The 25246-nt window shown below is 28.4% G+C and overlaps 1 protein-coding gene and 1 pseudogene across 4 annotated transcripts in view; one reads left to right on the plus strand and one right to left on the minus strand.

Annotated features, from left to right (window-relative positions):
- The window catches only part of spg (dedicator of cytokinesis spg), a 148613-nt gene that overhangs the window by 63365 nt on the left and 60002 nt on the right, over nucleotides 1-25246 (minus strand). For all 4 annotated transcript variants that reach the window (XM_067272606.1, XM_067272549.1, XM_067272480.1 and 1 more), the window contains 8 exons: nucleotides 24955-25077; nucleotides 21945-22069; nucleotides 12429-12527; nucleotides 7838-7901; nucleotides 7372-7475; nucleotides 6828-7053; nucleotides 5081-5178; nucleotides 605-697 (listed from right to left, as the gene is read on the minus strand). In XM_067272606.1, the coding sequence (XP_067128707.1) occupies nucleotides 605-697; nucleotides 5081-5178; nucleotides 6828-7053; nucleotides 7372-7475; nucleotides 7838-7901; nucleotides 12429-12527; nucleotides 21945-22069; nucleotides 24955-25077 (932 nt within the window). The remainder of the gene's footprint in view (nucleotides 1-604; nucleotides 698-5080; nucleotides 5179-6827; nucleotides 7054-7371; nucleotides 7476-7837; nucleotides 7902-12428; nucleotides 12528-21944; nucleotides 22070-24954; nucleotides 25078-25246) is intronic.
- LOC136979049 (probable ATP-dependent RNA helicase DDX41 pseudogene) lies at nucleotides 1933-4753 on the plus strand (annotated as a pseudogene).

Raw genomic sequence — 25246 nt, forward strand, 5'->3', positions numbered from 1 at the left:
AGTGAAATTTCACTATTCTATTTTATAGTCAAAATATCAGAATACTGAAAAAATTATTAGTAAAAGAAAAATATTAAACAATAAAAAAGCTCTATGTTGAGAGTAAGGAATCTTTAAAATTACTTTTGTAAGATTGCTAGTTAAAGCAAATTCATGCTAAAATTTTATAAGAAACCTTATTCAATTATGCTTATGCCATATTACGGTATCTGAAAATTTTAATATACTAGCAATTTAAATAATAATATATGAATCTAATATAAATTTTAATGACACTAGCAAAATATCTAATATATTAATATAGTAATTATCTGTAGATTGTATTGTGTTTTTGTTTAATCTGATAATATTCAAAAATTTTCATTTTTGAAGATAAAAATACATTATTTTTAATAAATGATAAGAATCTACAGAATTCATTAGGAGTGAATAAATTTTGAATATGGAAATGCAAGTAACTCTTAAAAACTGATTTCATATAATAATAGAATTAAATAATTAAGACATAAACCATTAAAAATACATTTTATACATTTAAATGATTATGTTTACTTATAAACATTTTATGACTAGATTAAGGTAACATTATATAAATTTAACATACCAAAACTTTAAATACAAGACCAGAGTGAGTAGTTGAATTTCCATCTCCAGTTGAAAACATAGAAAAAAGGGCATCCAATATATCTTGCAGAAACTAAAATAAATGATTAAAGATTAAAAAATTATAGTAAACACTATATTTCAAATAAACAATATTTAATAGAATATAATTAAAAAATCATCTACTCCTATGAATTTAGAAAAACTTATAAACAAAAGAGGAAAGAAAAGAAATTCATTTTTTTGTTGAACATTTTCAAGGCTCAACCAACTCATTATTAAAAAATTATTTTTTGCATAGCTTATGTTATAACTAAAAACAGCATATTATTTGAAATATTTTTAAATAAAAATTCAATACTTTATTGTTTTCATAAATCTTAAAAATTACAATATAAACAGTTAAAAAAACAAGTTAAAATTTCAAGTGTTCATGTTGTAATATTTTAGTATTCATAATCATAATTTAAGATATCATTTTTCTATTTTTGTGTTAATTAAATGGTCATTCTTGTTCTTTAAATTATTCCGTAATTATTATTGATACTCCTTTACATTCTTTAACATTTACTTTAACATCATTCCAACTGACATTCTTATTATAAACATATTTCCATAATACCATTGTTTCTAATCTTGCTATCTTTTCCATTTATTCTTGTATTCTCTTTTCTAACAACCTTACAATATTCCTCTTTACATGTTTCTTTTACGCTTTTAATTTTATTCTATAAATCTTTGATTTTCTTATTTCCTTAAATTATTTTATTTCATTAACATAAAAAACTTTTAAAAAATTTTTGCATATATGTATCTAGTATGTCTACATTAAAATATCTTTGTTAAAATATCTCATCTTTATCATTTCTTAATTATTTAATTCAAACTAAGTTCAAAAACAGAAATTCAACTAATGCTTATGGACATTAAAAAATTACAACATAAATTTTAACAATATCGCTAAACCCGATATATTATAAGACTAGACACCAACGAAATGCCGAAACTCTATCGGGCTAGTTTAAGACTAATTACTAAATGAATTACATACCAATTTAGCTCTAGAAGTAAGCGTTAAGCGCCATCTCGTATTAACATTAATAATTATAATTTAATTAATTAATTAAAATAATTTAGAACTGCTGGAGAAAAAACTGGCCTGGAGAGAGACGGGGAGATCGGACTGGAGGTCCGGATAACTTAATTGGCAACACATCTGCACGGTAAGCAGGAGTTGTAGGTTCGAGTCCTGCTCTGGGCCGATTTTTTTCTCCCAGCAGTTATAATTTAATTAATTAATTTAAATAATTTAGAATTATTAATGTTAATATGAGATGGCGTCTAACGTTTACCTCTAGAGTTAAATTGGTATGTAATTCATTTAGTAATTAGCCTTAAACTAGCCCGATAGAGTTTCGGCATTTGGTTGGTGTCTAGTCTTATAAATTTTAACACAACTGAAATTTATGTTGAAGTTTTTTTTTTTTTTTTTGTAATTTGTGTGTTTTTAATTTTAAAAAACCAGAGTTTCAAATTGTACAACTGATTATATGCATTTCCTTTTCTACTTTTTATTAATTTTATTTATTTATTAGTGATAACATTTTTATTTAAACCTAAGATATTGCAGAGAATTTCCTTCAATCTTTATTCATATATATATGTATGTATATACTTTAACTCATTTTACTATTGTGATTATCTATGATTCTCTATTATCTTTCCAGACTTCTGTTTTTTTTCTAAAGAAATATTTCAATAGCAATATAATTATATTATTTAACACTCTGTGTTCTACAGACAAGTCTTGTTCACAAAGTTTTTTTCTATAAAAGATGAAGGACACATTTTACTCGTTCACACTTTTACCTGTTATCCTATGGAACTCGATGACAGACATGTCTGTAGTTGATATAGGAAGAACACTCAATGAAAAATCTATCATTTTCCACCACTAAGTGGCAAATATTGTATAATATTTCAATATTTTGTAAAATGGCTGTCTTAAGAAAGTTATTGATTGATAAAACTATAATTTTATAAATGATAATCCTAGGTCAAAGATACATAGAAATACCAAAATAAGTACCAAATAAAATGCTTTAAGCTTTTTATTTTATCTTAGTTTGTATGATTGATACCTATCAAAATTTTTCAAATATAAAAAAAAAAGACACTTTATTATAATTTTTAAAACATATTTTCTTGTTAATGATTATTCTATTGATTACTTAATATTAACAAAAGTACAAAGTGACAATCCCAAAATATGGCATAAATATTGTTAGTTCTTTTTTATCATTTTTTTAATAATAACCAAAAACTCCCAGTCTGCACAGGCATTTGCAAGGGCTAATCTCCAATCCAAAAAGCATTAAAAAGTTAAGGGATATAATATAAGATTACTTTTAGTGAAAAATCAATACAGTAGAGAGTCGTTAATCCGAACCCCGGTAATCCGAACGACTTTCAGTCGGACTGTGTGTGCTGAATCAAACGTTTTTGATACTAGATTTACTTCTAAAGTATAATTTTCATGTTTTTATATTCTTCAATATATTTATTTTGTTCTTACAAGATAAAAAAATAATTTTTAACGATACAATAGCCTCGACTATTATTATAAAAATTTTTGTTAGGCTTAAAATCAACGAAAATTCAACACAAAGCGACATGCAATGGAGACAAATTTGAACATCGGACAGGTTCATATATTTTTTCATACATAATCGGTTATCCGAACAATCCCTGTCCCCAACTGATTCAGATTAACGACTCTCTACTGTACTATCAACTTGAGGAGAACCAGTTAGAAAGAGATATAGAAGAGAAGAGGTTGAAAGTGAAAGTGATGATGATTATGTTCCCTACATACCACTTACAGAAAGAAGAAAACAGCAACTGCGTACACTTGGCCGTTTAAATCTAACATTACAAGAAGAAGAAAGTAAATCAAACAGTGCGATAGAAGAAGAAATTGATGATGATCAGTATGGTAGAAAGTCTAATATTAGCTTATTAGACCAACATAATGAATTAAAAAAGAAAGCTGAAGCTAGAAAGGAAAGTGCTTTGAAAAAACAATTAAAGGAAAAAGAAAAAATTTTAGAAAGTGTTGCTGAGAAAAGAGCATTGATGGGAGTAGCAGAATTAACCAAAGGAATACAATATGAAGAACCAATTAAAACTGGGTGGAAACCACCAATATATATATTAGAGTTATCTGAAATGAGACATGAGAGAATCTGGAAAAAAAACAAAATATTAGTAGAAGGTGATGATATCCCACCACCAATTAAAACATTTAAGGAATATCGAAGCCAACTCCAATTCAGATGCAAGGTCTTCCTGCTGTTTTATCAGGTAGGGACATGATAGGAATTGCCTTTACTGGATCTGGAAAAACACTTGTATTTGTTTTACCTATTATAATGTTTTGTCTTGAACAAGAAATCAAACTTCCATTTCTTAAAAATGAAGGACCTTATGGTTTGGTCATCTGTCCTTCACGTAAATTAGCCAAGCAAACTGATGAAATAATACAATATTATACTCAGTGTCTAGCAAATGATGGAATGCCCACTTTAAGATGTTGTTTATGCATTGGTGGAACTTCTGTTCAAAACCAATTGGATGTTGTTCAGAGAGGAGTACACATAATGGTTGCAATACCAGGTAGATTAATGAATATGTTAGATAAGAAAATGGTAAATTTAGGCATTTGTCATTATTTATGTCTTGATGAAGCTGATCGTATGATTGACATGGGATTTGAAGATGATGTTCGTACTATAATTTCTTATTTCAAGGGTCAAAGACAAACATTGTTTTTTGCAACAATGCCAAAGAAAATTCAAAATTTTGCTATAAGTGCATTAGTAAAGCCAATTACTGTAAATGTTGGGCGAGCAGGTGCTGCAAGTATGGATGTAATACAAGAAGTAGAAAATGTCAAACAAGAAGCTACGACTGTGCATTTATTGGATACTCTTCAAAAGACAGCACCACTAGTTTTAATATTTGCAGAGAAGAAACAAGATGTTGATGCTATTCATGAATATCTTTTTTGAAAGGAGTAGAAGCTGTTGCTATACATGGAGGAAAAGACAAAGATGAACGTTCACATTACCATCAACTTAATTTTAAATGATTTATGATATAAATCTGTAATGTTATTCAAACTAAATAATTAAATTTCTAAATAATCTTATTTATATTTTTTGTCAAAACTGACATCTAAACTCTTAATTTTAAGTGCTAATATATTTTCTGTTTTCAAATTTAACTTCAAGTGTAATTTAATTATTTACTCCATTACCCCTGATACAAATACTTTCTCTATAAATAAGATAATAAAATTAAAATTGTATCCTTATAAATAGTTAGTTCATTATCATTATATAAAAAGTAATCTACACTACTGTGATGTTCATTTATTAAAATGATTCAAAATAAAACAAATTATCAAAATATTTACTTTAACAATTTCTTCTCCATTTAATTTCATAACTTTATTTAATGTATCTTGTATCTTATCTGGATGAGTTTTCCATTTTAATAATGACAACAAGTCACCTGCATGAAACAATAACAATTAAAATTATAAAAGTGTATTTTCAATGTAAAACTAATAATTCACTTTTAATTTCATATATTACATTCACTCATTTGCATCATTTATAAAATTTTGTATTATAAGCTTTTTCTGTTATTGTAAAATACAAATTACATGTACATATAAAATTTCAATGTAATTACTATTCATGAACACTAATTCTTCCAATTAATCTACTTCATTCCTTTTTTGTAATAGAAAATCACATAATTCTATAATTACAATAACATGTTAAATTCTTCAGTAGTTAGGAAAATATTTGTTTCAATAAACATACAAATTAAAAAAGTCATATTAAAACTTCAAAAAAAAATTATACGTTTAAGTTTAGCATAAAATCATATTTAACTTATCTAATAAAATTATTTTTATTTCTCATTTGTATTTTTTATTATTTTATTAAAAGTACTGTTATTATTAATCTACATCATTATTTCTTATCCATATTAATTATTAATATGGATAAGAAATGATGTCGTCTTTTCTTATTTATATTTAGTTTTTAAAATTTAAATAACGACGACAATTTTGAAGAATTCATTAAAATTATTTAACCATTAACTAAGAAATTATTATTATTATTCTATCAAAAAAATTTTTTCAAACATAGAAATACTACATATAAAAATTAAATTTTATTTGAATATTTTAGAATTCTAAATTTAACTATTCCTTTATAAAAAACAAAATTTTAAATCATCGGAAAAGTAAAATTATATTTTGTTTATATCACACAATGAAGTGTAGTACAATCAACACAAGGAGGAATAAAATTATATTGACAAATGATTACAGGTGGAAAAAAAGTGACTGCTAAATTATGAATTTAAACTGAATTTTTATAGCTGAATATATATTGTCTAACAGTGTCAATGAATATTTCTTTTTAATGATAAAACATTGCAAACACAGCTTTCTATTCTCTGGGACACATCTATTTCATTTTTGAGATTACAATGTAACACAAATAAATTTTTAGTCATTTAGTTTAAATAATTTAAGAAAAAACCACTTAGCTGTTGTCTATTTATATTTACATTTTTGATAACTTGACAAATTAACTTACATTTAATAAGTCTTTCCCAGATTTTGAATTATTTGGAATTTTTATAAGGCAATAATTACATTTGTGTTTCTAAAAAATAATGTTTTAATGAGCTAGAAAGATTTATTATATCCTCATTGTTTATTAAAGTTGGTTAAATTTATTAAAAGTGTTCACATAATAATAAATCTTATCAATTCTGCAAAGATACATTGATCTTTATTCTTCTACTACCCTAATTTAAACATACCTAAGGGAAACATTAATCTGAAGATCATCAAGTTTAAATCCTATTTGAACATATTTTATTAAAGTAAATATTTTTCCACAATATTTTAATTTTTCTTGAATATATTATTATTTTTGTTGTTCTTAAATTTTGTTTGTTTTTTAATTGAGTTTTCTTTTATTTATATTTATTAAATGGGTTAAAGTTGTTGTTTTTCTAAGTTATACTGTATATGTACAATGAAAATAAAATAATTATTTCTGAAAATCATTTAAAACATAAAAAATTTTGTATAATGACATTTAATTTATATATTTATAAAAACATATATTTACCATTTTGAGTTAATTTTGTAGAACATAAAAGAGTATTGATATATACATTCTCTCTTGGACTTCGAATAAAACATTGTCCAATAATATTTGTTGGAAATGGCGGAGGAGATGGAGGCACTGGACCAGAACTTCCTGCACTACCTGGAGTGGAACCACCTCCATCTTTAGGACCAGAAGGAAGACTTAAATATGATCTAGGTTCTTGCAGTTTACATTTTTCTTCACACTAAAATATTGAAAAAGTTTTACTTTAAAATTATAACTAAAATATTTACAGTAACTTTCATTTACTTTGAGCATTTATTTCAACTTAAAAATTCCAGCACAAAACTTAAATTTTAAGGTAAAAGAGTATTAAAAAGACAAACACAAAGAAACAAAAAAAAAAAAACATTAAATAAACAAATTTTTAAATAAACAAATTAAAACAAAATGTTTTAATGTTTTCTAAAATTTACAAATTTTAAAAACATTGAAACAAATTATTTCTTTTATAGATTTATAACTGTTATTAAATAATTCTAAGAAATAATAAGTTATTTACCTTGTATACATAAAGTTCATGTGTGCCATTTCGTAAAATTGTACCTTTATCATCCATTAATTGAATGAAAGAGAACCCTAACAACTTCTTATCTTTATCACGAGCTAAAAAATTTAAGCAATTATATAATTTCAAAAAAAGTCGAATAAGAAATTCAATAAAATAATAAATATAATAATTAATGAATATAACTTATATTCATGAATTCTTATCATTACTGTCAATGAAATTAAACACTTATAAAAAATAATTAAAATTTTTTACATTAGTAATGTTTACAAAATTTTTACTTGTGCCTATTTTAAAATTTGTATAATTGAATGTATATCAAACAGAAATTTCTTCAATCTCTATACTTAATGTAGAGATTAAAGAAATATCAATTGCAATTTAAATTTCTGACTATAGTTAGAAGTGAAATTTAAATTAATGAAATTATGAATATAAAATTTTTATATTATCTTACTTGAACAATGGTAATACTCAATTCTGACGTGAGCACCATCAAATCTTTCAATAGGTATTACAAGCTAAAAAATAAATTTATTAAAAATTAATTAGTAATAAGAAAATTATCACAATGTTTTAATGATTTCAGACTTCATAAAATTTGAAGTAATATAAAATATGTAATATAAGTTGCCTGGTAACACTACTTAAACTTTTTTTTTAACAAAGTTACTTTACCAATTTCCATTTTAAAGTAGTGACTGCAGCACTAGTGCATTGAAGTTTGGAAGTAGTGAAGATGAAATTTAACATGGTTGTCATAAATGAGAAAGTATTTGAAAAATTTTTTAGGCTGAGGAATACATATGTCATAGGTTACCTTTGATACTATTTTGTGTCACTTCTGAATAAATGCTTGATTTATAGTGTTTACAAACTGCAAAATAGCAGAAGTAAAGCAGTGTCTTTCAAAAGTGTAAACTGTTTAAAGCAACCTGCAACAGCTTAACTAAAGCGGTTTTTACCAGGCAACATATCCAAAATTCATTGTCAAACTATTAAATTCATTGTAAATTGGCATAACTGTTAAAAATTTATTTAAAAATTATGTAGATTAATATATTTATTAAAGATATACAAATGAATAGATGATTATAGTATATAAATAAATAAAAATTGTATTAAATATATATATATATATATATATATGTACATAAATACATATATACATAATTGCTAATTATTAATCAATTATATACTGTGTGAGAATTCAGAAACAGAATAATTTTTTTTAGTAAGAAATTGTTAAAAGCATTAAACTGATGTCAAAATTGACACATTTCTATCAAATTTATGAAAAGGGAAGTAAAACCTCCTTTAGGAGAGATGTTATCAAACATATCCAACTTACATCTGGCCATTTGCATCAGAATGAATATCCTATCGGATGTTACAAATCCTAAAACCCAATTGGAGAGGAATTTAAAATAAAAAGGTATAAAATTGAGAACTCAAGGCAGCTGGAAAGTTCGACAGACTGCCATAGAAGACAGACAACCATATAGAAGAAACTGCCATGTAGAAAAGTGTGGAAACCATAAGAAGAGCATAGTCCTGATCCGGCTCCTCATCACCAGGTCTCCAAACCCACCCATGTCTCCATCTCATAGGAATTAAAGTCAAATCTCCATCTGCCGAATATCGCCAATTAACCTCTGCATAAGAAGTGTGTGAGAGCTCAGACTTGATAAAAAATTTTTATTCAAAAAAATGTGTTTGAGAGAAAAATATCATAGAGGACATGATTAAAATTTTTCCCATGGACTTGCTTCCTGTTTAAAGCAACACATCAAATGTGTCACCTGGAACCAATGACCGAAATTTAACTATTGGCCCCAACGCATAATAATTCCTAATGAGGTCATGGGAAAAATCCATGAGGGACCCCCTAATAAAAAGGAGTTTGCTGTCAGAGCAGTTCACCATCATCATTAGTTCGCCACCTTTTGAACCGGTGTTCATGCCCAATCCTGTTTCAGATACTGCTCAAGTCATCGCCAATCCTCTGCCCTCTCAAGATGAAAAAGACTTCTGCTCTTTTGATTCATTACAGCTTCTTCCGAACCTGGTGGACCAACAGTACATTGATCCGCCAATTCTACGATTCCCCAAAGAACCAATGTTTACTAAGATATTTACCAAAGCACAACCGATTTATGAACTCTCGCTCTCTTGTGGGAAGGGTCATGGTATCAATGATAAGATTACCCCCTTTTTCCCCATATTGTGTTACAAAATTAGCACCTTGCTAAGTGACTTCACTATGTACAGAATTGTAAATCGTATTGATAAATAAACAGATATTGTAAATTGTTAAATTTGTAGTAGTGTACACTTCCTCCAGTCATCTAAGGCCATTCCATCCTGAGTCCAAGTGCCTACAAATGCAATCGCTCATGCAAAAATGAAAGTAGCGGCCATCAAGGTTTCTGTGTCTGTCTTTAAAGACACAGTGATGTCAGTCCTGACAAACTAATCATCACAAACGTGGTGTCGATCTTTCGGTCCCATGGTGCTGAGCATAGAGGGCGCTTTGGGCATTGTCACAAGTATATTAATCAAGCTCAGATTGTGCAACGACAACTGTTAATTCTTCACATGAACTGAGGTAGTATGTTTTATTAATGTAAACTCTCTCTCGATAGGCATGCTATTTATAAGTGTGCTATCTATAGGTATATTTAGTTGATAGCTTGTTTTGTTTTGTACTTCAGATGTCTATTAAATTTTAATTTACAATACTGTTCAACCCTTTACTAACACCGGAAGTATACTACACTTACAATAAAAAATCAAACCTGTTACCGGCATGTATCCTATAAAAGATTATCCCACAAACATTTTCAAACCTGATGAAGTTCTTCTTCGGGTGGAAATGGAATACTTAAGAAAAAATAGAACAAGAGATTTCAAATTGAAAAGTTCACCGAATTCTGCTCCGATGGACACGCATCATTGTGCGCAGGTGTCAAATTATTAGACACACTTGTCTAGGAAAAGTTGCCAGGCTGGTGATAGGTTGATCTCTTCTTTTTGCTTGATGCATGTATGGCTCATTTTACAAATAGCCATAGCTTCTAACCATTTTATGTGCTCAGGATGAGGTGTGGTTGCGATGATTTTAGCTTTGTTGAGTTCCACCTCGATGTCCTGGTCTGTTGCATAAATACTTAGGGCCGTAGTGAGCCTTCCATGTTGTAGATCAGCTTGGTGTTCCCTTAATCTGGTCTTTAACGAGCACTTAGTAGAACCAATACAGATGAGTTCTTTTTGCCATCTGTTATCCACTAGAGGAATAGAATATATGCTGTACAGTACATTCTGTTGAGATCTGGGGGGTCTTTCCTGTTTTTTAGGATGTCTGCTATGGTGGGACCTCTTCTATAGATTATTTGTAATTGTTGTTTATTGGCTATTTCTCCATATATTTCTTTAACATATGGGTTGAAGGTGACAGGGAGCCTTGTTTGTCCATTCTGGTTGTTGGTATCCTTTGTCTGTGCTGTGGATGTGCCCCTTTGACGATGTTGCCTGGTTATACATTGTATTAAGGAAGGGTACCCATGCTCTGCTGTGACTTTTTTAAGATAAGCCAATTCTGTGTTCAGAGCTTGCTTTGTAGAGGAGTGGGAGATTGCTCTTTTCACTAAGATTTTAAATGCAGATATTTTATATGAGAATGGGTCACGTGATCCCCTAGGTATGTATATTGGCATTGCAGTAGGTTTTCAGTAGACTGACGTTTGGATGGTCAAGGCTTCCACTTTGATGGCTGTGTCGAGGAAATGGGCTTCCATGCTGCTTGATTGCTCTATATTTATAGCAAGGCCATAGGGGTTGTTGTTGATAGCTTGTATAAAGACTGCTATGTCAGGCACCTTCTTCCATAAGACGAGTATATCATCTATATATCTTCTATAGAGCAGAAGGTCAGGGAAAAACCTAGGAATGATCTTATTTTTCACTTGCCCAATGACTAACTCACTGGGTCTCCTGACACTGGGCTACCCATGGGGACGCCTCGTTTTTGCCTTTGAAGGTAAAGATTGAGTTATAACAAATAAGATGGGCCATTTTGAGTATATGGCAGTGCAGTGCTCGATCTTGAGTATAATCCAATAAGAAATCTCTGAGAAAGCAAAAGACAGCTGGGAGCTTTACTGAGGGGGTATAGTGATTTGAAGTCTAGGACTGTGATGAGCTTTAGAGACTCTAGGAGTTCTTTCAGCAGGCATATGAGGTTTTCTGGGTTTTCAATGGTGTAAGGATAATCCTCTAAGCTTGGCGAAAGGAGGCAGTCGGCGGCCTTTTCTAGTTTCTTTGTAGGTGTCTTGCTTTGTCAACTATTGGATAGAGTTGCTGGCCCGGTTTATGAGTTTTAGCATATGCAAAGAGCTTAGGAGTGTCGGGTGAGTCAACTATTATGTCTCGTAAGGCCAGATGTTTTGCTAATTTCAAGTTTTCGGAGCATTTCATTCTATTCTGCAGCTTATCTACAAAGTCTCCATTTTCTTTATCACACTGTGTGATATTGATGTAGTCTCTTAGTCCTATTTGGTAGATGCTCCTTTTTCATAATGACTAAGGATTTTGATTTATCAGCTCTGGTGAGAACGATATCATTTCTTTTCATCCATTTGTTGGTTAGTTGAAATTTTGTTCTTAATGCCACCATTTCTGGGTGTTCTTTGGCCCTTAAATTCTAAGTGCAGTTACCCATCTATAATATTCTTTTTGTTTATCAGGTAGGTTCTTTATTTAGACATTCCTTAAATTTCCAATGTGCAGAAGCAAAAGGGTCTGGATGTACAGATCCAATGCCTGGCTTTTGCATATAAGTTCAATGCAATATAAACTATATTTCATAACGTGGTTTATGTTATTATTGTGTACATTTACAACATACTGATTAGTTAAATCAGTTAAATTTAATGTAATTGTTTTGATATAAAAAAATTTAAATAAATATAAATTTTTAAAATTTTTTAAGTCAGATATTCATGATCATTTTATTATAGTATTAAATAAAATAATAATATATTTATTACCTTTATTACATCAGCCCATCGAGGAGAATTATTGTGATATAGTACCATTGACTGATATTCTGTAATCATTTCTTGTCCTGATCCTGCACTGATACATTTCTGCAGAAAAGTAAAATATTTATTTAACAAAATATTTAACTGACTACTTGCATTTTATATTTTAACAAATCAACTTCCATAAGAAATTGCTATATAAATATTTAAAAACTGGCATGATTTAACATAAAACTGTTTATATTAAATACTAATTTGAAGATCTCTTAAATATTCTCCACTATTACATAATTTTGTTAAATAACTAAGCAAAAATTTATAAAAATAATTCTTTACTGTACAATTACAATTAACCAAAATTTGAAAAGACTCGAGCATATTTAATTACAGTAGAGCATCGATTATCCGACTCACTTGGGGATTGGGGTTTGTCGGATAACTGAAAAAAACGGATAACCGAAAAGTATGAAAAAATACATTATTAGTAAAGTATAGTAGTATATTAGTATATCCCATGTAATTAGTATATTAGTATATCACTATTAACCTACTTCGTGTTGAATTTTCATTGATGATAAGCCTAACAAATTTTTTTTTTTTTTTAAATAATAATCATCACTATTGTATCGTTAAAAATTATTTCTTTATTTTGCACAAAATAAATACAAAAATAAAGAATAAATAGAAAATTAAGCCTGGTTTAAATACTGGCCTCCCTTTAATGGTCGCGCTAGTGTTGCCAGCTAAAACACGCAGAAATTTAACAAAATAATATTAAAGTAGCCAAGACATAGCCAAATATTGTAGCGCCACGTCACTAGTGGACATTTGAATTTGCCGACTAGAATGCAGTCGGTTAACCAATGTGTTGGTTGATCAGGGGTCGGATAATCGATGCTCTACTGTAATTTGAAAAATATATACTTTAAAAATTAAAATGCATTGCCAAGTAATACTTTCAATAAAATCTAAGCATAACATTATTTATGGAATGACTGGTTAACTTATATCTCCATATAACAAAGTTATATATTTTTCTCGTTATTGATTAAACTAGCATTGTAAATAAAAAACTAATTATAAATTATTTTAAAAATAAAAACAATTTAATATTTCTTATGAACAATTTATATCAACATGGTCTAGATCAACTGAATATAATGCAATGTATTTTTCTTTTTTACTGTAATTATATCAAAATGTTTTGTGTAAATCATAACTGTAATGATTAGAAATGATACATTTTCAATTTAATAGTAGGTCATATATTAAAAGAAGTGATTAAGTAATTTGTAATTGTAATCAATAACCAAGGAATAGAAAAAATGTCTTCTAAACATGTAATTTATGATAACATAATAAATTCAATCAATCAACTTATTTCATAATAGGTGAGGTACCCCTGAAATGGGAACATAAATTTAAATAAAAACTTTGTACAAACATTACTATTGATACTTTTCTAGTGACTTTATAACATGTTAACAAAGTAATCACAAATAACATCATAACTGTTACAATAATTAGTTTTCATTTATATTAGCAATATATAACTTTACACAAATATCCAAAAAAATTTTCATAAATATTAAGTTTTGTTTTCTATAATTATTTTATGAAAAACATATTGTATAGAGTTAAACATAAAACAATGATTAATTTTAAGAGTAAGTACATCTTTTCTTTATATGTATATATGCCATGCCGAATAATACAATAGCAGACTGAGTGCCATGTTGGAGTAGACCAGTGGGTGTTCAATATGTCCCCAGTCAGCACCATGAGTAACCATTGGATGATTATATCTATATCTAAACTTTAAATGTGTCTGGAAAAGAAGAGCTCAGAGGTCCGGGTGGCATAACTGGTCAGCACACTACACTTAAGTGGAGGTTGTAGATTTGACTCATACTCTGAGCCAATTCTTTTCTTCCAGACTAATCTAAATTATATTAAAATTATAGTTACTACTTTTGATAAGAGATGGTGCCTAACGTCTATCTCTAATTTCTAATTATTAATTGTAGCATAATATTGCCTGATTAATTTGTCTTTTTTTTATTTCCAGATGCTGAACATTCAATTACACAAAGACCAAATAGAAGAACAAGATAACCTTTCATTACCATTTGTCTGTCTGTACAAGATTGAAGCTCTCATAGCATAATTTATGTTTTTTTACTTTGAATTTATTAACAGTAATAATGTTTTATTAAGTGTTATTGTAGATAACTTACATTGATTTAATTTAAATTGCTTTCATATGCTTTTTTGATATATAAATTCAGTATATATATATATATATATATATATATATTCTATTATATTCACAACAAAATTAAGTTTTTTAAGATCAAACAGTAACATAAGAAAAAAAAATTACAGCAGTAACAGTGAGGGCATGGCATATGCCTACTTTTTAACAATGGACAAGCAACATATAAGCATTGTTGCTAGGTCTGGAAATTTATTGCTGAATTTGGCAATATTTCAAGCTAGTTGGTGATTTGGCAATAATTTTTTATCTGAAAAATTTTCTATACTATTATAAATTTATTCAAGATGTGTTCAGTTTTTTTTCTAAAAAACATCCAAAATATTTAAAGAAGCTGGAAATGAAATAACTAATAATTATCTAGTGCTTTAACACTTCTTTCATCAATTATTTTCTTAAAAATTTCTGAATGCATAGAACATTCCAATGTCATTAGCTATGTTAAAATTCCATCAAACTTTTGAAAACTCATTCAAATTTTTCCTGCTTGTTACCTGAGACTAAAAACATTTGTATTTTAAGAAAATAATTGCTGGAAGAAATACTAAAGCACTAGGTAATTGTTAATTTTTTTCTAAAAACAGGATTGCAGTCAAGCCTAGGCAAACTAGACAATTATAATTGCCCTAAGACAGGGGTTTCCAACCTTATGCCCGCGGGCACCATAGCGATCGTTTTGTGTGCGCCCGCCGCTGTGCGACCACGATAAAAATAAAATTATTTCAGTTTTCAGTAAAATGCTATGTAAAAGTTTTCTCATTTTTAATGATTAACCACACAAAAGTAAAAATGGCATCCAACACAGATAAAAGCACAAAGTGAAACGTGACCGATCTCTTTTTCCCCTCGCGCCAAATCTTTGCCAACCAAATTTCCCATACCTAAAATAAAATGAATCAGCCCGTTTCTATGGTTGCCGTGACAACACAGACATTTGTCTGGAGCTCATCCAGCATTGCCATATTTGGCCACTTTGTGCCAAACTTGGCTACCTTTTTTTTAGTTTGGCATAAAAAGTATCATTTGGCGCATTGGCTACTTTTTGGGTTACATAAATTTGACATGGCTACATTTTTGGCTACATATTACTTATAAATATATTATTAGAATAAAAATCACTTTAAAATGGTGTTTTGTCGTTTTTGAATAATTACAGACCCAAATAAAACAAATATTTGTTTTGTTATGTTTTTCAAATTATGCTTTTTTCAAATACATTTTTGTTTGTCTCCTTTATAATAAATAAATATATCTATATCAGGTGATGAGGGATGGAGCCCAACATATCCGCTTGGACCATCCCGAAAAATTCCTGGGGATTTTTCGACCCGATTGGATTCGATCCCGGGTCTCTCCAGAGGGGGTAGGCTGGAGGGGTAGAGATAGAAATTTTGGACCTTCAGAATGACATTATCCTAAAATCCATTGTATCAGATGAGAAGTTCTGGAATATAGTTGAAAGAAACAAATTTCCATTCTTGAAAAAAGCAGCATATAAAATAAAATAGTTTTTCGGTTCCACATACTTGTGTGAACCATTGATTTTATAATGTTCATTGTTGAAAACAAAGTACAGATCACGACTTACAGATGAACACCTTGACGATTGCTTACGAGCAGGAATAACATCATACTCTTCTAATTATGAAGCAATGGCCAATGAAATGCAATGCCAAAAATCAGATTTATATTTTTTTATAAAGAATTTTTATACTTTGTAGATTTTTTATGCATTGTTTAGTAATTACTTGTTTTATAAAAATTATTGTTAATATTCTTGTGTATGTTAAATTACATTTTTGGAATTAAATGTTTTTTGTATATCATATGTATGTATTATTAACTATGTCCAATTCTAAATTCACCTTAAAAAATAAATAGTGCCCGCCGTCCGACCGGTATTCTAAAATGTGCTCTTAGGTACAAAAAGGTTGGGGACCCCTGCCCTAAGGCCAGGATGCAAAAAGAGCCCTTACATTGATTTGTAAGCTTTTATATATATATATATATATATATATATATATATATTTATTGTGAAAATTGGAATTTTATTACTTAATTAGTGTGAGAAATATATCTAGTTTTTCCATGTTGTTTACAAAAAAGGAAGACAAAGCTTTCACTTTTGTGTTGAAAGGAAAAAATTAACTTCCTTTCTCAGGACCTTATCTCCAAACTGAACTAACCATCTGGATATCTGACTCCCCTACATCCCATTTATGAATGAAAATCCTCTAACGCTATTGGTCAGAAATTACAATAAAAAGGAGTGATTTCTTGCCATTCTGGGCCGTCCACAAGAAATTGGCCAAATTGGAAAATGCCAGAGGAAAGGCAGTCCACGAGAATTAGGAAGCTGCCATAAAAGACCGCAGTCCTTGATAGTTTGAAGGTGCCACATTAGCAAGAGTTCCCTCACTCACATCCCCCCTCCTATAGTCCTCATCCTGCTTGACACTTTGCCATACAATTCACTGCCTTCAACATAGAATAAGAAGACCGGAGTCACAGCTAGAATCCCAGTAGTATGTTTAACTTGTTGTGAACTCTCTCTCTCGGGTTTAGAGGTGTATATTAGATAGACTTGATTTATGTTAGATTGTATTATGTATTTCGATGCATGTACCTTTATGTTTATTTTTATTCATTAAACCCTTTTATTGTCATTGTAAATTGGTTGATCCTCTCAGTTAATTAAGTAAAGACATTCATCCCGCTACGATCGAACTTACCCGGGACTCCTCCCCGCTTGATAGGATATAGTCCTCTGTTCAACTATACATGTAACATTATGAGTTAGGGTGCGATATCTTTTCTTAGCTGGTATCAGTCCTGGCAGTCAAATGAATACAGAGATTCAGTAACATTCTGTAATTTAAGCCATCCAGTGACCAGGTGAGCGAGCCTTAACGTTCTGATGACCAGAGGATTTTTCCCTCAAACGTGATCTCACAATATAAATGAGGATGTTTGTTTGTCTGTTGTTTGTTGTAATGAACTATAAGTATTTAGTAGTTTTCCACATGTAACAACTCATTAATTCCTGCCTACATCAGTGTAGGAACTGTGACAATTACATAAAATTATCTGTTTCTTCATATCCGTTCACTACTTAGTGGCTTTTAACTATTAACTTACAATGTACCAAAAAATAAAAAAAGAGGAAACATGAATTGTGCTACAGAAAAAAACAATACAATAAAAAATATCAGGTTTCATATAAAATCATCAAGACCTATCATAAAAGCAACCCTGTTCTTACAACTCAAAGTATGTAAACAAAAGGTAATTAACACAGACACTATAATTTGTGATAACCGAAAAATCTTTCTACATTCAAAAAGTTATACTGTAAAAAATATCTTTTTTTTTTTTTTTTCTTTGCTAAAGTCAAGTCTAATACATCTAAGAACTTGGATATTTAAACAGTATTTTCCTAAAATTAATAATTTTATAAAAGAGAAATTTAAAATTAATAATTTAAATTTCTCTCTCTTAGAAACTCAAGCAAATTAGGTGTAACAAGATAGTTTCTTTATCTCTGAATTTAAATAGTTAGTGAACAAAGTGAATATTCTCTAAATCAAAGAGCTTTCTTGCTTTCATTTATTTCTAACACCTAGAAGCAAGTATCAGTATTAGATTGAATCAGAAATTATTAATATCAGATTGTACTGACAGAATTCAGTATCATATCTCCAGTTTTAACAAATAGTACAATTAACTAAGACATAGCTGAAATCTAAGAAAGAACTAAATCAAACTCTGAAATATGCTGAATTCTATAAGTAAATTTTTGTCAAATTTAGATAAATGTATGCAGGAAAAAAATGTCAAAATACTAGTCAATTCTCTATCATGAAAGGTTTTCCATTGTGGTATAAATCAGTGGCATGCAAACTGTGGGTCGTGACCCCCAGAGAGGCTGCAAGAAAATTTTTTGGGGTTGCTAAATTCAAATAAATTTATTTGGCAATAAAAAGTATAAGGCTTTTCTTCAACACATATCAGGTACCAGTAAAACAATGAAATGAAATTATATTATTTATAAGAATAAAATAGCATACCTCACATTGAATTCTTATGATATACTTTTAAAAAAACTGTACCTTTCATTAAATAAATATTTATACCCATATGCATAAATAAAACCATTGTTTCATAAAATTGGGTGTTTTATTCAGACCTCTAATAAGGCAGAAACATAAGTGCAAATCCCAGAAAAAATTTTACTTTAACTATGTTGATTAAATAAAAGTCTACTGTCTATCCAGGGGTCATGACAAAATTTTACACAAAATGGGGGGTGGGGCAAAAATGAAAATAGTTAGTCATTTATACCAATGGTGCACAATGTAAGATAGATGTTTTAGATGTATAAAGACATTTATGATTAGATATATTAAAATGGTATGTAGAATGCCACTATAATGTATTTTATCTTATAAATTTATACCATGTAGACAAAATTAAAAGGATTTAGGTCATTGTTTATTTGTCTGAATCCATGCTACAAATCTATCATTTTCATATGCATGATAATCAAATATTCCTCAGGCACATACCCTCAAATAATGTCAACTTCCTGACAAAAATATATCACATTTCCATTAGAATGAGTGTCATGTAATCCTAGTAAGTTATTTTATAATTAATTAATATTCTGCACCCCAATTAGGAAGTAGTTATAAAGTAATCAAATTTCAGAGTTTGTCCAAATCATTTTTACAAATTCTAAATAAAAGTACTGTTTGGATTTCTGAAACTATTGTAGAGCTAATCTCATCCCATAGTAATATTTTCTTATTTTTTCACTTATTAAAATACTTTAAAATAACTTTTACTATAAAAAAAATTAATAAAAATTTAATTTCATTAAAAGTTTTATAAATTTAATTTTACTAATGAAAACCTGACCTGTGACAATTAATACTTTTTTGCCACTCTAATCAAGTTTACACTTGCTCAGATCATAGTAGTTTAGTATTATTCACTTCTCTTTAATATAATTGAGCTAAATATTTGTCTGAATTTTGGTTTAATATATGATTTTTTCATTAGTCTTTGTTTATACAATAACATGTAATCACTCTTTGTATGTCTTGATATACATTTGTTACACTTTATCATTGAGTTTAAACTATATATATTTCTTATAAGTTTAATTTATTTACTGAAAGTAATATTAATTGAACAATTATATTAAATTTTGTATTTTCTTAGCATAAGGTTGCTGTTGAGAACAAATCACACAGGAACACTTTTAGTGAAAAAAAGTTGGTTTATTGATAGGAATGGATATGCATTTCAGGCTTAATGCCCCTCTTCAGTCCTATTATAACAGATTTATCAGCAAAATTATTACAGAGTTACATATTTACCAATTGTATTGAAATATTTAGGATATGTGTACAAAGGTTTATACAATAAAACATAATTACCTGAGATTATAGTGACAGTTAAAACAACACAACTTGTGAGAAGACAGGTGAAAAAAGGGGAGGGAAATGGAGCTAAAAGAATTTTAGCTCCACCCTTATACACTTTAGAACAGTATAACAACATGTGATAGAATAAAAAGGGAGGTAAACTTAAATCTAAAAATTCCACCTCTTAATTATAGAGGTGGAATTTTTATAAAATTAATAACAGAATACTTGTAGGGTGCAAAATAATTTTTATTCCCCCTTTTTATTCTAGCACATGTTGTTATACTGTTCTAAAGTGTAAAGGGGAGGAAAATGGAGCTAAAGTTCTTTTAGCTCCACTTTCCTCCCCTTTTTTCACCTATGTCTTCTCATGAGTCGTGTTGTTTTAACTGTCACTATAATCTCAGGTAATTATGTTTTATTGTATAAGCCTTTGTATGTGTATCCTACTTGTCATAAGGTACTTTGTCAGTTCTCCCATTGCAAGTACAATTGGTATTGTAAATAAGTTATGTTTGTGTGCCAATCATTTAGGGCACTTCTATAATTCTTAACTACTGTTCCACAACTGAATGTAAATTTTTAATTTTGTTTTAAATAAAAGCAATACAGGCACCCTTGGGACTTCCATGTCATCCCCTTTCCTATCCTTCTTTATAATTTCACCTTCAGCCTTTTCCTCTAAATCATCTTTCTTCTCCACTTTCACCCCAGGCAATACCTTTGAGTAGCCCTGGTTTCATCCCCTATCTGCTAAAAGTAAAATGTACACATATCCTAAATATTTCAATACAATCAGTAACTCTGTAATAATTTTTCTGATAAATCTGTTATAATAGGACTGAAGAAAGGCATTAAGCCTGAAATGAATATCCATTCCTATCAATAAACCAACCTTTTTCCAGTAAAGTGTTTCTGTGTGATTTGTTCTCAACAGCAACCTTATGCTAAGATAATACATATAGTAAAGAGAAAAGCAAGCAACCAAGATCTAAATTTTCTTCATCTGTTAATTAAATAATAATTTTCTTAAATATTTGATTTTTAAACTTTTTATATACAATTCTTAGAAATAGTAATTTTAAAATTATGAAAATACTTGATCATATGTACTCTATTTTTAAATTTAAGATAATTTTTGACTCTCAGAGTATATTATTTTAATATTAAGAGAACAACTATTTCCTATTATTACTCTATATTGAAAAGAGTAGTGGTCTAATTTTCATTAATAAAATTTTCTTTTAATGTAAACTATTCCCTTAGCAATGGAATTGTCTAATAATGATAAATTGAAAATTGTATAAGAAAAGAAATCAAATGGATAGTCTTTTAGAAAATTAAGATTTAATGGATTTAACACAAAAACAATGCAATAATTATATAAGAAATTATGTTCTATGACTGGATGTTTTCTTCTTTCTCTCAAGACAAAATTACACAGATTACCATTTATATGATGTCAATTAATAATAAATAGTGTGAGAAATAATTATTGGTATGCATTTTTTATAAAGAAATTCTGTAAATGTACATAACATTGTTTATGTTAAGATACCTATAAACATAACCACATCAACTACATATGTACTGTACAGTACTACATGCATATATATACATTTTTTAATTCAGCAAATAGACCTCTAACTAGTAGAATAAATAAATATATATATATATAGTGGTCTATAACAATTGATTTAATTTTCAATTAATTTTAAAAAAATTATATTATTTCTAATATATTAATAACTTCTGGAACTTCATATCATGTCAAAAAAAATGTATAAATATATTATGATTATTAATGAAGAAATTTACCTCTAAAATATAACCTTCAATATTAACTAAAACTACTGAAGCTTCTATATTTTTTCCTGTTGATTTTCCACCTTTTTCAAACTCTCCTTTATCCAAAGTCAGATAAAGATCATTTCTGACATCACCTTAAAAAAATAGTGTAGTCAATATAATTTTGCATTTTAAATATAAATATTTTTCATAAAAATATATTAATAAAATTTTTTTACAACAAAATTCAATAATCATGAGTTTATGGAATAACAAATTCTTATTTAAAAATATATTGTGAGAATTTGGGCTGATTTGAGAAATAATATTTTAAATTTAATTAGAAATGTTGTTTTAAACTTCGACAAATTCTTATCAACGGATGAGTCAACCAGGAACATCCTTGACAATGGAAGTGAGAGGGACTTTTATTTTCTTGTGTGTCAAAGTACTCTCTTAATTTTTGTAAATAAGAGAGGAGAAATATTATATTAAATGTTGAGATGTTATATCACTTAAATTAATGTCAGAAATTGATTGGAAAAGGTCCTAAAACCTCCAAATACATCGAATTGTAAAAGGAGAAGAAGTTTTACCCCTTTCCAATTCAACGAAAACCAACTTCCTTTCTGTGGAGAGCTTATCTACTCTTTCATCACAAAGTCGAAATGTCATTCACCCTCATTGACATATAGTAAATACTGCACCTTAATTGGTGGAGATCTACAGAAAATAAGGTCTATAAAAAGGGATGTTTACCCACTCAAAAGGCGCAGTTCTACAAAGTCCAGAATATGCCATACTGTAACTAAGCGCAGTACCAAGGACAAGAAAAGCCATACCTATGTGTAGTTAGGCAGTGAGCCATACTAGTTAGGCAGTACAAGGAAGAATAATCCATGAACCGAACTGACCACATAATAGAAGATATGATTGATCTGATTTCGCCATACTTATCATTAAGAAGAAACCTTTGAGGTATTATAATTGTTAGATGGTTGTAAACTCTCTCTCCGCACATTAGGGTTAGATATAGCACAAATAGGTTATTTTTAGGTCGTTAGTAATCTCCATGCATTTTATTCTATTATTATTAATTGAAGTTCATTTGTTTAATTTTATCCTATATATATTTTGTAATTATTCTAGTTAAGTCTAATAAATATAATCTTTCTTTCATTTAGAATTGGACTTAGATTAATTCATTTATATCACACGTATGCAGATAGATTAATATGTGTGGTTATCCGCGTGTCATAAAACTGATAACCTGGTGTCAGACCTGACCAGAAGAGGTGATTTAGCAATCATTGCTTCCGATATAATATATCCCACTCGATAGTCCCTCCGCCCCACTGCTTGCAACTTAGCCATTCTTATATGACAACCGAAAGATTCGTTTTACAACGGATACTCGATTAAGTGATAGGATTAATCATAGTCATTCCCTATCCTCGATTACAGCTTTCACAATATATATATATAAAATCACTACTTAAAAATAAGAAGTTTAGAAAAGATTTAAACTTCATCAAATTAGATTCAAAACAAATTATTGAAAATAAATAAATACTTATATAGTAAAACCTCACTAAGCTGAACTGTGTTAACTAGAAGTTCTCAACTGTTCCTAGCACAGTATATAGAGATTTCCACACAATATGGTCTCATTAAGTTGAAATTATTTTTTAGTACTTTCAACTCAAACCTATTTTTCCATGTAATTCCATCCTTTGATAAGTTCATGATAATTTTAATATTCCACATGAATACAGACAATTAAGATAAACAAACACTAGCTCCAACCAGAACACATTACCACACCATTACTACCTTTTATTAATACAGTATGTTATTGGCATTCTGATTGGAACAAAAGGGGGTGCCTTGACAACACCCTCAAAAGTACTATAAACTCTGTATAATTTTGTAATCGCTATGAACAAATTTTTGAGATGGCTTTTTGGCTTGATAACGGAAAATGTATATTTATAGAAAAATTTGAGAAAATTAGATATTAAACTCATTAACTTAAACTTTAATTTACAGTCAGGATTTTTTTAACTCCTTACACTTTGACTTAAGATTTTACTGTACAGTATATAGAGTATAATCTGATTTAATCCAATTAAACTTAAATTTAACTTAACAACATTAAACAATTTATTTCCTCTATAAAAATTATTGACATTTTTAATAATTAAATAGTGACTTCTATAATATTTTCCTCAAATGTCCAAGATCTTTCAAATTGGCAACCAAATTGGTTAATGGATTTAATCAGCAATTTCTATGAATTATGACTAAATTATGATCAGATTATGATTCTACTCAACCTAGTCTGAAAATTATAAAATTAAAAATGTTGAATTAGGAAATAACAATAAATCCTCAAATAACAATTTTGCAATGAATCTGGAAATTATCCATTTTAATCATTTATTTAATTAATAAATCATTTTCACTATAATCACAAGTAAAAATTAGGCATATTTTACAACTTCTAAAAATATTTTTGATATCTGTATAGTGATATGCTATATCATTCATATTAATGAAACTTATATAGTTAAAATTTCATTTATTTTAAAATAAAAAGATTAAAGTTCTAAGTATGAAAATAACTGCAGTCAAGCAAACAAAACCTATATAAAAAAAGTTTTTTTCCAAATTTGCTTGCTTGAAGAACTTATCTTAAATGGTACAATTATTAATTATTTTTAGTTTAGTTTAATATTATCTTTGTTGTAAAGTAGTTTTATTTTCAGTTTTAAATAATTAAATGTCAAATCTTTTTTAATTAAAATATTTCATTTACTACAATTTTTTAATTAAAAAATATCATTTAACTATTTAACAAGTAACAGTCATCATTTCTAGTTAAACTATTATATAGTAGCATGTGACTGGAATATATCAAATAATTTATTATTTTAATAATATAATTCATTGGCAAGTTATATGATATTATCTAATACAGTTCTAACTTTTATCTTAAATTATCTCATTAAAATAGATCTAATAAAACAATTTATATTACCTGGCATGATAACATCAGAAAATCCTTTTTTATGAGTAATAGCAAGATTTTTAAAAAGTAAAGGAGTTTCTTGGCGAATCTGTGATAGTTCACCATGTAAGAGTCGAATAGATAACACCAACCCTATATTAAAAATAAACCGAAAATTTAAAATATTTATTAAAAAGACAGCTATCCAATAAAAACACTTTTAATACAAGCAATTGATTTCTCTACAAACTGATATTTAGTGATAATTTAAAAATAGTATTAGCACACTAAAAGAGACTTCTGGAACAGAAAAGGTATAACA

This window comes from Centruroides vittatus, unplaced genomic scaffold (assembly GCF_030686945.1).
Source record: "Centruroides vittatus isolate TY-2023 unplaced genomic scaffold, ASM3068694v2 contig_10, whole genome shotgun sequence".
Taxonomy (NCBI): Eukaryota; Metazoa; Arthropoda; class Arachnida; order Scorpiones; family Buthidae; genus Centruroides; species Centruroides vittatus.